Below are 14,394 nucleotides of genomic sequence, written 5' to 3' on the forward strand. Positions count from 1 at the left end.
CACCTTACCCACTTGGAGTCTCGCTCTATTGGCCTCAAATAAAAGTAAATTATTAAACTTGACCGTGTCCATAATGCATGAACACCGACGGTGTGTGTTTCAGTATCTAAACTTGATGTAATCCATTCTTTTAACTGAATGACAGACCATGTTTGAGGTGCACTCATTGGCACCTCTACGTGAGTAAATTTACTCATATCAGCTCCCATCTCAGTTGTTTGGACAATGCCAGGACCGTAGTAAAATATGAACTTCACTACATCGGACATCTCGGCTCACCTATTTTTTTTCAACAACGACAGACAAGTATTATGCAACAACTTAAAATATCCCCAGTACTAAATATTTGACATGTATATATATTACGGAATATTAACAGAGCAACTAAAAATATTCACATACCTACAAATATAGTACGAAAATTTGCCGAGCAACTACACATATTGAAATATTTAAATATTTGACATCTACATATATTACGGATATTACCGGAGCAACTCCAAACACTGACACCTAAATTTTTGACATCCACATATAGTACGGAATATTACCGGAGCAACATCAAATTTTCACACAACTAAATAGTTGACATCTAAATATATTTACGGATACTACCGGAGCAAATAACAGTAATCACACACCTAATTTATTTCACATCAAAACATATTATCAAATACTAACAGAGCAACTACGAAAAATAAAATGAGTGTTGAAATATACCCTTGAAGCATGTGAGCGAACGACGAACGGTGGCCTTCAATCACCGGAACCGGAGCCGGAAACTCCACCAAACTGCCGGAACTTCACCTCCACCACCACCACCACACTGCCCCTACTTCACCACCACTACCTCCACCTCCACTCCCGCCACAACCTCCACCAATGTGCTAAAAAATGCTCCAACAAAATGCTCACCACAACCACCACGAGCTACTCCATCATTAGATCGAGGTCAACCCGGCAATCCGACCCATGGGTTCGTGCGCCCATGGGCACCCGACCCGAATGGATAGGGTATGGGTTGTCGACCTCGCCCATGGGTCTTACCCATGGGTAACCCGATTAGTCACGGGTATGGTATGGGTTTAAGTTTGTGCCCGTGGGTTACCCGATGGGTCACCCGATTAATATAAATAATTAATAAACTATTTGTTTCCTGTTATATTTTTCTTTTTAATCTAAATACACTGCAGCAGTCACACAAACAGAGCAAGGCACAATCATTACGACCACAGCCATCATCGGGCCTATTCTGTATGTTATTCACACGTTTGGTATGGCCCATTTTCACCTTCAGCAAGTGGCCCATGCACAGAGCGCTGCACATATACATTCAGCCCATATAAGATGAAGCCTGTGTAGCGTGCACATGTCCAGCAAATAAAGGAGAGGCTGAACCTTTAGTCCCACCTCGCCTGTTCGAGAGCATGGGTGAGGGAGCTCCGTCTATAAAATGGAGACCGCTGGTTTCATGTCGCTAGGAGTGAACGATGCATGCACAATACAACGTCTATGTCTTCTTTAAAAGAAAAAAAAATTAATTTTGTCAGACCCGATGGGTGCCAGATGCCTTCGGGTCGCCTGATGGGTTCGGGCGTGGGTCTAAGTTCAGACCACGGGTAGGGACGAAGGGTCGTGCGTGGGTATAGGTTGGACCCGACAGAGGGATCAGGCATGGGTCTGGTAGAGGTTGAGATGGAGGTCTTCCTTTGCTCCCCCAACTACGTACAACCCATTCACGATGTTAAATCTGCAAAAAACCGGCCCATTTTGGTGTACAAATTGAAGGCTGGAGGCATTTCTTGCAAGAAAGAGGAGAAAGAAAGAACAGAGAGGAGGAACTGTTGCGTGTCGAGAGAGGAGAAGGAGCCAGCCGTGGTGGGGCCCGCACCCTGTCGGCCTCGTAACAGACCGCGCCGACATCTCCCCTCGCGCCCCCTCGCTACATGGCCTGGCGAATAGGCGGGTGGCACGTGGCAGATGGATCAGCTGTCGGCCGGCTGTTGGCTGACTAGGCCCAGTCGGCCTGCTGTGGGCTGACTAGGTCCAGTCGGCCAGTAGCGGGCCGACTGCGTATTATTTTTAAAAATGTTGTATTCTGTGTAATATTTATGAAAATTAAACAAAAAGTGAATTATTTTTAAAAAAATTAGCCAGATAAACAACTTGGGCAGCACGATCTATTGTTTTTTAAGTTCAAAAGAAAAAAGAAGTGTTCATGCTCAGATTCAGTTCAATAGCATGCATTCCAGTATGTCTGAACAATATGCTTGCAGTAATAACACAAGAACTCTGTGCTTGGAATCACAATCAACCAAAGGCGAGCCAATAGTTCATTAACCAAGCAAGATTATTTCAGCCCATCCAAATTTTGGCCAAGTCACACTGAACATGGAAATAAAAGGAGAAACAAAAACAGAAGAGGGATATCTTCACTTCTTCAGTCGGAAGCCAGGACAAACAGGTACTCTACATGGAATTATATAGAGTGCACTTGTTATCTTCTACAACGAGGGGCAGTCCAAAAGAAACAGCATAGACAAAGGCTGAAACCTTTTAACTAGGGAAGAACTCCCAGGAAAAATGAAATAGGGAAGCAGAACTAGAGGAGTGCAATCTCTATATATGAGATCAGGCAAAGTTAAACTCCACATAGAGTAAGCCCTTGCAGAACATAACAAAACTGAACCAAGCAGAAATCCCTCTTTTGACATTCATGCATTTCAGCATAAAGAAAACATAGGGGTCACCCAATCAATCTCATTCTACTTGCAATATGGATGTAAATAGATAGTTCTCTTTCGAACAAAGTGGCCACATGCACGGCGTTCAATTTCATTTAAGCCCTAGAAGAGAAATTAGAGTTCGATACAGACCGCACAGAACATGAAACTGCAGAGTCAACAACAAACATAGATAGCAGGTTTTTCTTTTTCTTCTACTAAGGCACACATCCAACCATATATACTCCCTCCCTTCTTAAATATAAGTCTTTTTAGGCATTTCAAATGGACTACGACATACGGATGTATGTAGACATATTTTAGAGTGTAGATTCACTCATTTTACTTCGTATGTAGTTACTTGTTGAAATCTCTAGAAAGACTTATATTTGGGAACGGAGGGAGTAGAAAACTAATCTGAGACGTGCATAGATAATTAATTTAGATGTGGTCATCATGCGTGACACTACTAAAGTGCCATGACAATATCCTTGGCAGCTTTCATGTTAGGCGGCAGGAGCCTAGCAATCAACTCCTTTAGGGCAGATGGGCAACTGCTTTTGAGATGCTTCTAGCCATCACTTGTCATCACCGCCTCCAAATTGGAAGGAGAAGCAAGGAACTGTAGACAGGCTTCCTTGAGTCCATTGCAGCAATGCTGCTCAGCTAACACCAAACTGGTCGCCGCCATGTCGGCATCAATGTGGCTGCATAACTTGTGCTTGCATATCAGTTTCAGCCTCTCGATATTGTACCTGTCTGCTGCCACGAGTAGGTGGCTAGCCATCATCACATCTAGATGTGCTTCACCTTGGTTGCTAGCCATTTGAAGATCAGGCAGTGAGTCGGTGTATATGAAATGGAGCAAGCACTTGAACACATCAGCTTCCATGTCATGGATTTCAATGGGACCGCCGGCTTTCTCCTTCATGGCTCCAAGGAGCTCCGCCCTGAAAACAGGTGACCTCGCGGCGAGAATGAGCCTATGGGCCGAGAACATCCGTCCGGCGACATGAAAGGTCACGTCCGCTCCATCCATGCTCTCTAGCAGGTCAGCGAAATGCAGGTGCAGGTTGCTTGGAGGAACCACAACAAAACGGTCATCCATAGTCTCTTCACTGAGAGTAATGATGCGGAGCATCCCACGTTTATCCCCATGTACACTCCGACTACTCTTTAAGCCCTAAGAGAACATAAGACGAGACCTCATCTATACACCATTGGACACAAGGTGAACTCGCTCCTCTTCGAACCATCACTTTTCATACGTGAGACATGGCTACTACTTCAAACATGTGTGCTATGCATGACCAGAAACCAAGAGGAAGACCATGGACAAGAAGGCGAGGACACCAAGCAGGAGGAACGAGAAGAAGAGCTACGGAAGAAGCTCCAGCCACCGGACGTCCGGTCGGGACCGGACGTCCGACGCCTGAAGACCCACCGGACGACCGACAATCCCGCACCCGGGCCAAACGAGCGGACGTCCGACAAGTCCTGGACGTTCGACACACTCTAGCGACCGGACGTCCGACCGTCTCCGGAAATCCGACGCCACGTCAACCGAGCCAAAACGCCGAACGTCCAACAAGTACCGGACGACCGGACCCTCGTGAGCCACCGGACGTCCGGTACCCGTCGGACGTCCGACGCATGTCTGTGCACAGTGTATCGGGCCGAGCCCATGTATCCCTTCGCCCTCACTTATCCCTTCATGGCCCTAGACTATATATACTCCTCCACCTCCACCATTTGAGGGTTAGCGTTGGTTTAGCTCATACTTAGAGATAGAGCTTCGCTCATCCACATCGGATCTACTCCTTGTGAGAGACCGCGGCCTCTTCGGAGAAGATCCCCTTGGATTCAAGACCTCCTTTTGGAGAAGAACATCAAGACCTCCTCACGGAGAAGACCGGCTATCTTTGTATCGTCCGTTGTTGACTTTGGATCTTGTATCTCACCTTTGTGTTCATCGATCTAGCGCATGTGTGATCTATTCTTGTTGGTTGAGTGATTCTCTCGTGTTTTCTCTTGTGTTTTCCCTCGTTTTCCCCCGTGTTCTTTGCGTTCTTGGACGGGATCCGCTCCTTTCGTGAAAGATCGGCCCCTAGGGTTCCTACCCTACATCATCTTGGTATCATGAGCCACGTTGATCACGATTTCAGAGCCTCCCCCACCGTTTTCTAGCCTTCTTTTGCTTGATTTCGTCCTAAATTCGAAAATTCCCACAAAAAATAGCCCCAATTTTTTTTGTGATTTGATGATGTTTTGTTGATTTTGATCCATGGATTTGCTTGGTTTCAAGTGGATCTAGCATCTCCCCAAGTTTCCCCATCTTTCATCCACGAAATCTCATCAATTTTGACCCCAAAATCCCCAAATTCCTCCCAAAATCGCGTCCCGAATCTCGGATCTGGAGTTGACCCCGATACACCGGACGGCCGTCACCTTACCGGACGTCCGGAGCCGCAGGAACCACCGGACGTCCGACCTTACCGGACGACCGGAACCCCCTAACCCGAGCAGAATCAGCGGATTTCCGACCCATCCGGACGTCCGGCGACCGGACGACCGTTTTTCCGGACATCCGCCACCTGTAGATATCAACTTCGGCTGATTTTTGTTTCGGCCATAACTAATTCATCTGGAGTCCGATTTTCGCGTTCTTTAGCTCGTTGGAAAGCTCCTGACATCCCCCTTCCCACAAAAATACTGCCATCACCATTTGACTCCATCAAATTTTGACAATTTTGGCATCTTTGCCTAGGGCTTCCACCACATCATCCGCTACACTGGCACCGACTTCCGCAACCTAATCCATATTGATCCCCAACGCATATGTGGTTTCTTGAGGAGTGATTTGAGTCTCCTAAGGTGTCTAGGCTACTTAGGGACGGTTACTTCTTCATCAACCACCACCACCACTTCCGCATAGGCTTGACCACTATACACTTCCGCCCCCCCCCCCCAACTTAACCCAATTTTGTTTGTGTTGTGAGTTGTGTCTCCTAAGGTGTTTCGGCTACTTAGGGACCGTGCTTCCAACTCCGACACCGTGTATAGTCCACCACCTTCCCTCCACTTCCGCATTGCGTACTCCACAACCCATCATTGCATTTCCACAATCCCTTTGAGCTTCCGCAACCACCACCGCATTCCGCTACCACCATTTGACTTTTGTCCTTGAGATTTTGAGTTGTGGTCTTTCCGTTTCCTAAGGTGTTTCGGCTACTTAGGGACGAGTCTCCATCATCTTGGTATCTTCATCAAGATCACCGCAACTCATCATCGACACGGACGGTAACCTCCATATCATCTTGGTATCGTGGTATCCCTCCATTGTATATTCCCTTGCCATTGCATTGATAACCCCTAGCCCATTTTGCGTTACTTGCCTATCGAGACTAGCCATTTGAGTATTGTCGGCAACGTTACTTGTGCACATTAGTGATCTACACCATACATTGCATACATACCATATCATATTGGTATCATATCATCTCGTGTGCCTCATGTTTGTTCCCGCATATACACAATTACTATCTTAGTTTGTGCATTTCGCAAAGTGGATATATATATATATATATAAATATAAAGAATAAGCTTTTAAGCAAAAGAGAAAGAGCAAAGAAGCTTGTAAGCAATAGCCATAGCATCCACCACATTGCATAAGATTGTCATATCCGATCATCTTGGATCAAACACCGGGAACCATACATACATAGCATACTTGGGATAGAAGTTGTTACATTTTGCATCTTATATGTTGTGCACAAGTGTCGTATCCGCCTAGTGAGCAATCGTGCTAGCGTCTCTCTTGAGTTGTGCAACACGAGCGTTTTCCGTGGATTCCACATTTTGTGCTCATCCTTGGTTGCACGACCCCATTTATCTATCCGTGTGTGTGTTTCCGTGTGCCACATATTGCTATTGGTCTACTTGTTACACTTGCGAATTTGTGAATCTCTTTCAACATTATTGACTCTTGCTAACATTTTACATTAAATTTTTGTGCCACTATCCTCACCGAGCTCCACCATAAGCCTTACTTGTGTAGGTGTGAGAAACCGACAAGAATTGGTACCAATTGTGCTATTTCCTTGTCCATATTGGGGTGATCATTGATCCACTTTCAACTTCGGTCAAGGTACATTTGGTATTCGTTCTTCTCTTTCTCCACTCATATTGGCTCGAATCTTGTGATGGATAGGCAAGGCATTTCATCTCCGGTCTTCCACAACAACGACGGCGTGAACAACTACATCACCAAAGCGTCAATCTTCGATCTACAACGACAAATGCAAGGCGCACAATCAAGACTACGAGAGCGCATCGAGAACCTCTCCATCGACATTCGTCACTCCGAAGCGAGGAAAAGGGACTACATCGACAACAAGCTTTCCGCATAAAAGGAGGAGCAAGATGCAAGGATGGAGGAGATTCGGCCTTGATCAAGTCTACTTCCCCTTCGTCATCTTCAAGGCGGCGGCAAGCACATCAATCCTCTTCGGAGCGCCCAAGCGACACAAGCGCAAGACGTCCACGTCCACATCTCCATGGCGACCACCATCACGTTCGTGATCCACCTCGTCATGAAGGGCAAGTCACCTCCAAGCAACATGTGCACGACGACGACGAACGACATCTACTACGAGCTCAAGTGCGACAACACCACCATCAACATGAAGATGCTCGAGATGCGCCTTCCTACAAGTCCCAACAAGCCCTACTTCACGCCAAGTCCAAACTTCATGAGCACAAGAAAAGACCGCGAGACGAGCACCACCAAGACGGAGCTACGGCTACACCAACCACTTCGGCATCTTCGCCAAGTGCTATCAAGGCATCTTCGCCTTTGGACGTACGACATCTTCGCTTACTTCCCGTGAGTTCGCCTACATCGACATCTTCAACTACAAGGCGACCAACTACGCGTGAGGGAGACACTTACATCTTCGGAAGCCCCTCAAGGAAGATGGCCGAGCATGGGAATTTCCCTTCGGTCATGGAGACGAGCTACAAGGTGCCACATCATTTGGGCCTCCAAAAACAAGACGGCGACAAGAAGGTCGATCAAGGGCCATCCTCTTCGACCACGGCGACGAGCACGGACCTCTTCAACAACATGAAGACGGCGCCAATATTGGACTCATACTCCGAGTCAAGCTACGAGACCGCTCATGAGACCTTATCTTTGGTCTTCGAGGAGTGATGATGTGCCATCTTCGGCCTTCATCCACGGCTACGACCACGACATGACTGAGCATGGAGACATTTGCACCAACATCTCTCCGACAACGACATGTGACGAGATGCCCCAATTGCCATGTGAGGAGAGCCACCACCACATGAGTGACATGAGTGACTCCACCACACGTGACATTGAGAGCATTTCCTATGAGAGGATGAGTGTGACACCACTAGCCCCACACTTGAGAGCATGCCACACATCCTATGTGAGGTTGAGAGCCATTTGAGTGACTTCACTAACCATATGAGTGAGAGCATCCGAGAGGGAGTGAGTGAGCCACAACACTTAGTGAGCGAGGTAGTTGACACGGCATGTGAGGCCACTTTGATTTCTAACGACTTAACCTCAACTCCTAGTGTGTTTTCTTTTTTGGTGCTAGGTCTCCTACATGACGACGCGCCTATCCTCGACAAGTCCATACCTCCAATGGAGATGACGATGGCCATGGTGGACGATGATGCACCCCCCACATGGTTCCATCAAGATGAAGATGACCACGACTCGGTCTTCGACACCTCACCTACAACACATGAGCGATGCTCCAAAGGTAACATAGGTGATGTTGCTTCTCTTGTCCCACTAGTGGACTATTTCACGAATGATTGCTTGCATGGTGTTGACACACCTATACCCATGCTTCATGCTAGTGCGGCTTCTTCATGTCATGACTCACCTATTTATGATAAATATGATGATGAGTATGTTGATTTGCCTAGTTGTGATGCTATGCTCCATAGGATATCATGTGAAAATTCTATTGGTCACATCATGTTTGCCAATCCTTTGAACTTGTCATATGCTATGAGTGAGATATCCCATATTGCATCATTTCAATCTCAACATAGTGACTATGCATGCCCCATTCACATAAATCCCATTTGCACTTACATCATAGATGACGAGATGATGGTCATTGGCTTTTGTTTTTCTTGTGATGATATTGCCATGCTTCCTTTACATGATTTGCGCAATTCATCTACTATGCCATGCCATGATCACAATGTTCCACATATGCTTTGTTTTGGATGTTGTCAATATTCTCCGTGTGATGTTTCCACTAATGATCATGCGGAGACCCCCATAGTTTCCTCATGCGTATTAGGAGATTTTGACGCATTCCATACATTGCATGATTCCTATATTTGCTTGCACCATATGCATTCCATGAACAACAACGCTCTACATATTTCTTGTGATGCATTACACAATTTGAGTCTCCATTATGCTATACATAACAACAAACCTCTCATGATGGATGACATGTTTCTATATCACGCATCTCATTTATTTGAGCATTGGATATTTTGTGCTAACCAACACAAGTACGTGCGCATCATGATGGATGATGTGTACATCTACTATGCACACACAATTTTTCTTTTGTCCTTGTTTTGTGTAGGTACTCACGTATACTCGCCAACCTCTCAATTCCAAGAGTTGACGAAACGAGCTCTTGAGATCAAAGACGACTTGGGATCCCATGAAGTATCCTTCCCACCGTTCTCTTCGCGCAACGCCTACGCGCATCTCTCTCACTTGGCTCTCACACGGTTATGTGTTATATACCGCTTGTCGCTTCATGCTCATTTTCCCGTGTTCACTTTGCATGCTATGCTTACTTCTATACCTTTGCCATGCAATTTTGACCCTTGCTTGCATCTACCCATGATTCACCATTATTCTACTCCTATGTGTATTTGCATGCTTGGTAGAGATCCTTGTTGCTATTGCCATGTTTATCATGTGCCTCATGCTATTGATGCTATTTTTCTCATATCTTGCGTTCATGCTTGTGATATGTCTTGTGCATTATTCATGACCACTATTTGCACACATGACATACTTGACATGATTCCTTCTAGTACGTTGCATCTTCGCACTACTAGCTTGCTTACCTTGATTCACATGATTGCTTGCTTTGTCGCATCACCTATGTTCCATTCTTACTTGCTTTCTTGGGTTGATGACGTATATGTTCATGCCTCTCACATGATATATTTTGTTCATTGTCGCTTGCCTCCAATTGTTGCACCTATGCTTATTGATCGTGGAAACTTGGACACCTTACTTGTGATGCATGCTTGCTTGATTACGCCTATTGTATTTGGTTGTTCTCGCGTCATATGCCTCCATACTATGAAATGCTCCCTTATCCTTTCTTATGATGAGCATGATGCATACACTTGTTGGGTATTTTACCGCACGAATGATATGTTTTCCGCTAACCTCATTTGTTTTTCCGAGTGTTTGTCATGTTCTTTCATGTTGAAGGATTCACAAGGCGATACCGTCATGACACAATTTGGTCATGTGAAGGCATACACGATGTGCAACACCAACATTTGCGAGAATCTCCTAAAGGTGAACTCCTTCCCTTTGAGCCATCCTCAAATATGCATATTGGATGGGTCACTCTTTCATTGTTGTTTCCTTCTTCTTGTCTACATGTTACATCTATTGGATGGAGGACCGACATTGGAGATGAAACCCATGGACCTTCAAGTTAAGGAGCACTCGGATTTATTGGATGCACCTTCAAACCTCCACTCATGCCACGACATCGAGCATTGGTATACCAACACCTCCATATTTGTTGATTGTGTTCACACATGTCATGCTCGATGGACATATCATACACATGACAAATTTGCATCTTATGCATGGATTGACTCACATCATGATTGCCTTGTTGCATCTTGTATTCCCATGTCATCCATGGTATATGAGCTTGTGCATTTCATTAGCAAATTTGTTGTGATATACCTTGATGGCATATTCATACTTCATGATCTTATTGCCTACCATCAATTGCATGATCACATCACATTGAGCATTCATTACCATATTCATGCTATTGATAAACCGTCTCACTATGACATCATTTTGCACCGTGGTTTCATTGATCACATCCACAATACATTTGTGTGCACAATGAATGATTTTGCTCCCATGAATGCTTTACATGTCATTTTACATCATTTGGATAAGCATATCATGCATCTTCATGAACAATTCCATTGGACGAACTCATGTTTATTTGATGGACACCTTGTGTGCGTTAACCATTGTATTTCCGAGTGTCATTTGTGTTTGCTCTTCTTGCATGTATACCACTCCGGCGACACCTTGGAGTACTTGGATTGCACAATGTCTTCAACTCCGTCCAACTACAAGTCCATCCACGACTACCGTTTCCATGGTGATGAGGATCACGATCCGAGGTTGGATCTTTCCCAAGGGAGGGGGGGGAGATGATGCGGAGCATCCCACGTTCACCCCCATGTACACTCCGACTACTCTCCAAGCCCTAAGAGAACATAAGACGAGACCTCATCTATACACCATTGGACACAAGGTGAACTCGCTCCTCTTCGAACCATCACTTTCCATACCATCACTTTCCATACGTGAGACATGGCTACTACCTCAAACATGTGTGCTATGCATGACCAGGAACCAAGAGGAAGACCATGGACAAGAAGGCGAGGACACCAAGCGCGAGGAACGAGAAGAAGAGCTACGGAAGAAGTTCCAGCCACCTGACGACCGGTCGGGACCGAACGTCTGACGCCTGAAGACCCACCGGACGACCGGCCCGGACCGAACGACCGGCAATCCCGCACCCGAGCCAAATGAGCGGACGTCCGACAAGTCCCGGACGTTCGACACACTCGAGCGACCGGACGTCCGACCGTCTCCGGAAATCCGGCGCCACGTCACCCGAGCCAAAACGCCGGACGTCCGACAAGTACCGGACGACCGGACCCTCGTGAGCTACCGGACATCCGGTACCCGTCGGACGTCCGACGCCTGTCTGTGCACAGTGTATCGGGCCGAGCCCATGTATCCCTTCGCCCTCACTTACCCCTTCGCGGCCCTAGACTATATATACTCCTCCACCTCCACCTCCACCATTTGAGGGTTAGCGTTGGTTTAGCTCATACTTAGAGATAGAGCTTTGCTCATCCACATCGGATCTACTCCTTGTGAGAGACCGCGGCCTCTTCGAAGAAGATCCCCTTGGATTCAAGACCTCCTTTTGGAGAAGAACATCAAGACCTCCTCACGGAGAAGACCGGCTACCTTTGTATCGTCCGTTGTTGACTTTGGATCTTGTATCTCACCTTTGTGTTCATCGATCTGGCGCATGTGTGATCTATTCTTGTTGGTTGAGTGATTCTCTCGTGTTTTCGCTTGTGTTTTCCCTCGTTTTTCCCTTGTGTTCTTCGCGTTCTTGGACGGGATCCGCTCCTTTCGTGAAAGATCGGCCCCTAGGGTTCCTACCCTACATCAAGTAAGAACACACATAATGCTGAAACAGTCATCTATTATATCACCTGATTGCTCCAGCTCCGCCTTATCTATGAGGAAGCGATAATATGAACTGAGGCCGCCAGACAAAGTAGGGCACCCTGGCCATGAATAGATGGTGCTGACGACGTATGGCGGTTCTGGTTCCCCATCTCTATCACGCAGATCAATGGGTGGTCTTGGTAGGTCATCAATAGCATCAGAACATTCAGCAACCAGGGATACGTAACGGGCAGAATCACCGATTTCCGATCTACCACCGTTGGGGTAATACCTCAGAATCCAGTCGTGCCCTTTGAAGCTGAGAAGGGGAGAAGCCAGGCACTCGCCGGTCTTGAATCGCTCCTTGGCGCTCGAGTACCCGTCTACCTTGAGCAAGTACGACCTTTCCACAGAATCGGATACAATGGCAGCAGAAAGCTTACACCGATCTGCCATTGCGGTCGCTAGACAGCCCAGGGCCCGGTTCGAGGGTCGGGGCCGACTCCCAGGCAAAGAGCAACGCTGCCTCTGCTTGCCGGCGGAGCAGAAGAGGAGAGTGAGAGCAGGGCGGCAGCAGCAGCAAAACAAATCAGGGGAATGCGGCGGCGTGAAGAAGTGCTCCGCGTGAGGTAGGGTGATGGTCACGGGAAGAAGTTCGTTTTTGGGCTTAGATGGGCTTCCGTGAGCACACGGCGCACAGCCCGTGTTCGATTTTTTTAAGTTAATATAACAGCTCAAAATTACATCTCTGACCTCCCTCTACTATGCCAGTATGCTTGTATTTCAGTTTCAAAAAAATATATGCTGGTATTTGCCTGTCAAAGAAAAAGTATGCTTGTACTCTCTCTATCCGAAAATACTTGTCGGAGAAATGAATGTATCTAGACGTATTTTAATTCTAGATACATCTATTTTTATGCATTTCTTCGACAAGTATTTCCGGACGGAGGGAGTATTTAGATTGACCTTCCTCTACTAGTCAAAATTTAAAGCATTAGTTGGCACGCAAGTCACCACTTTATCACATGGCACTGTTATATAGCATTGTTGTCCTTTGGGTATTATGAGGTCCACCTGTGGGAAAATGAAAAATGTTCCAAAACTGACCCTTATCTTACGTATCTACCTTAAGAACAAACAGAAGATAATAAAGATAAATAATGACATAGACCCATCACATATAAAAGGTGCCCACACCCCAAGTGTAGAAGGTGTTGGATAGGCTTCCTATATTTGGGCATCAATTACAATACCAGTTTACAAATCTATGTGCCGCCCATAGAACAGACAACATAACTGTGTGCTGTTACAAATATACAAGCATGAATCATTTTCGAGTTCCATGTATCTTACGATCCACATTAATCTCTTTGATCCTTCAATATATACTATGATGGGTTTCTCCCCGAATCCTTCTGTGGTCGTCCTTATCTTACTTCTTGTAGCCACAGGTGCGTCTAACATCATGAACAATCCCTCAAAATACGTGCCTCTGGAGTTTGTGCACAAATATATGGATGGTACATGTTTTTTATTTTCTTTGTTATTTTTATGCGAAATCCAAAAGAAGCCTTATTTTCTGTGCTCATGCAATACTTTTTCGACATGCCGCTCCATACGGCTCCTCTTATTTGTGTTGCCATATCATTGAAATTTTCATCATCTTGCGTGTTGCCCTATACCATTCTCTGCCATGGCAGCCGGTGTTTTCTTCTCCTATTCTTGCTTGTAGGCCACAACCATGGTACCACCTCCCTAACCCTGAAACCCTCCCACTAGAACTAGAAGGAGAAATAAACATATAGTGAACTAGATGAGTTCATAGCCATCTTATATGACTTCGCACCATATGATAGGATCCTAGTTTGGATTTTATTAGAAAGTTTACATAATTTGGGATGTGATTTCCATCATTTGCTTAATCTTCAGTAAATTGTATATTGGGTATATTGATAATGTGATATATGTGTGTCCTTTTATTTTATTTTATTGTTTCTTGAAAGATAAGTGTATCTCTTTTCCTTTCGGAAAAACATGTGTCTCTCCACTCACTAAAAAGTCCATAGCATATATATAAAGGAAAAAAAGACATTCGGTTCAATTTTATTAAGCAATAAACATTTAAAT

At 45.7% G+C, this 14,394-nt stretch overlaps 1 protein-coding gene across 1 annotated transcript; it reads right to left on the reverse strand.

Moving 5' to 3' along the window:
• Positions 1-3,294: 3,294 nt before the first annotated feature.
• Positions 3,295-12,723, reverse strand: LOC125538437 (BTB/POZ and MATH domain-containing protein 2-like). Its single transcript, XM_048701695.1, has 3 exons — positions 12,647-12,723; positions 12,273-12,586; positions 3,295-3,851 (listed from the first exon to the last, which is right to left on the reverse strand). Exons 1-3 carry the CDS (start codon positions 12,721-12,723, stop codon positions 3,295-3,297), a joined length of 948 nt encoding a protein of 315 aa, XP_048557652.1.
• Between the last annotated feature and the right edge of the window lie 1,671 nt (positions 12,724-14,394).

Source organism: Triticum urartu, chromosome 1 (genome assembly GCF_003073215.2).
Source record: "Triticum urartu cultivar G1812 chromosome 1, Tu2.1, whole genome shotgun sequence".
Classification (NCBI taxonomy): Eukaryota; Viridiplantae; Streptophyta; class Magnoliopsida; order Poales; family Poaceae; genus Triticum; species Triticum urartu.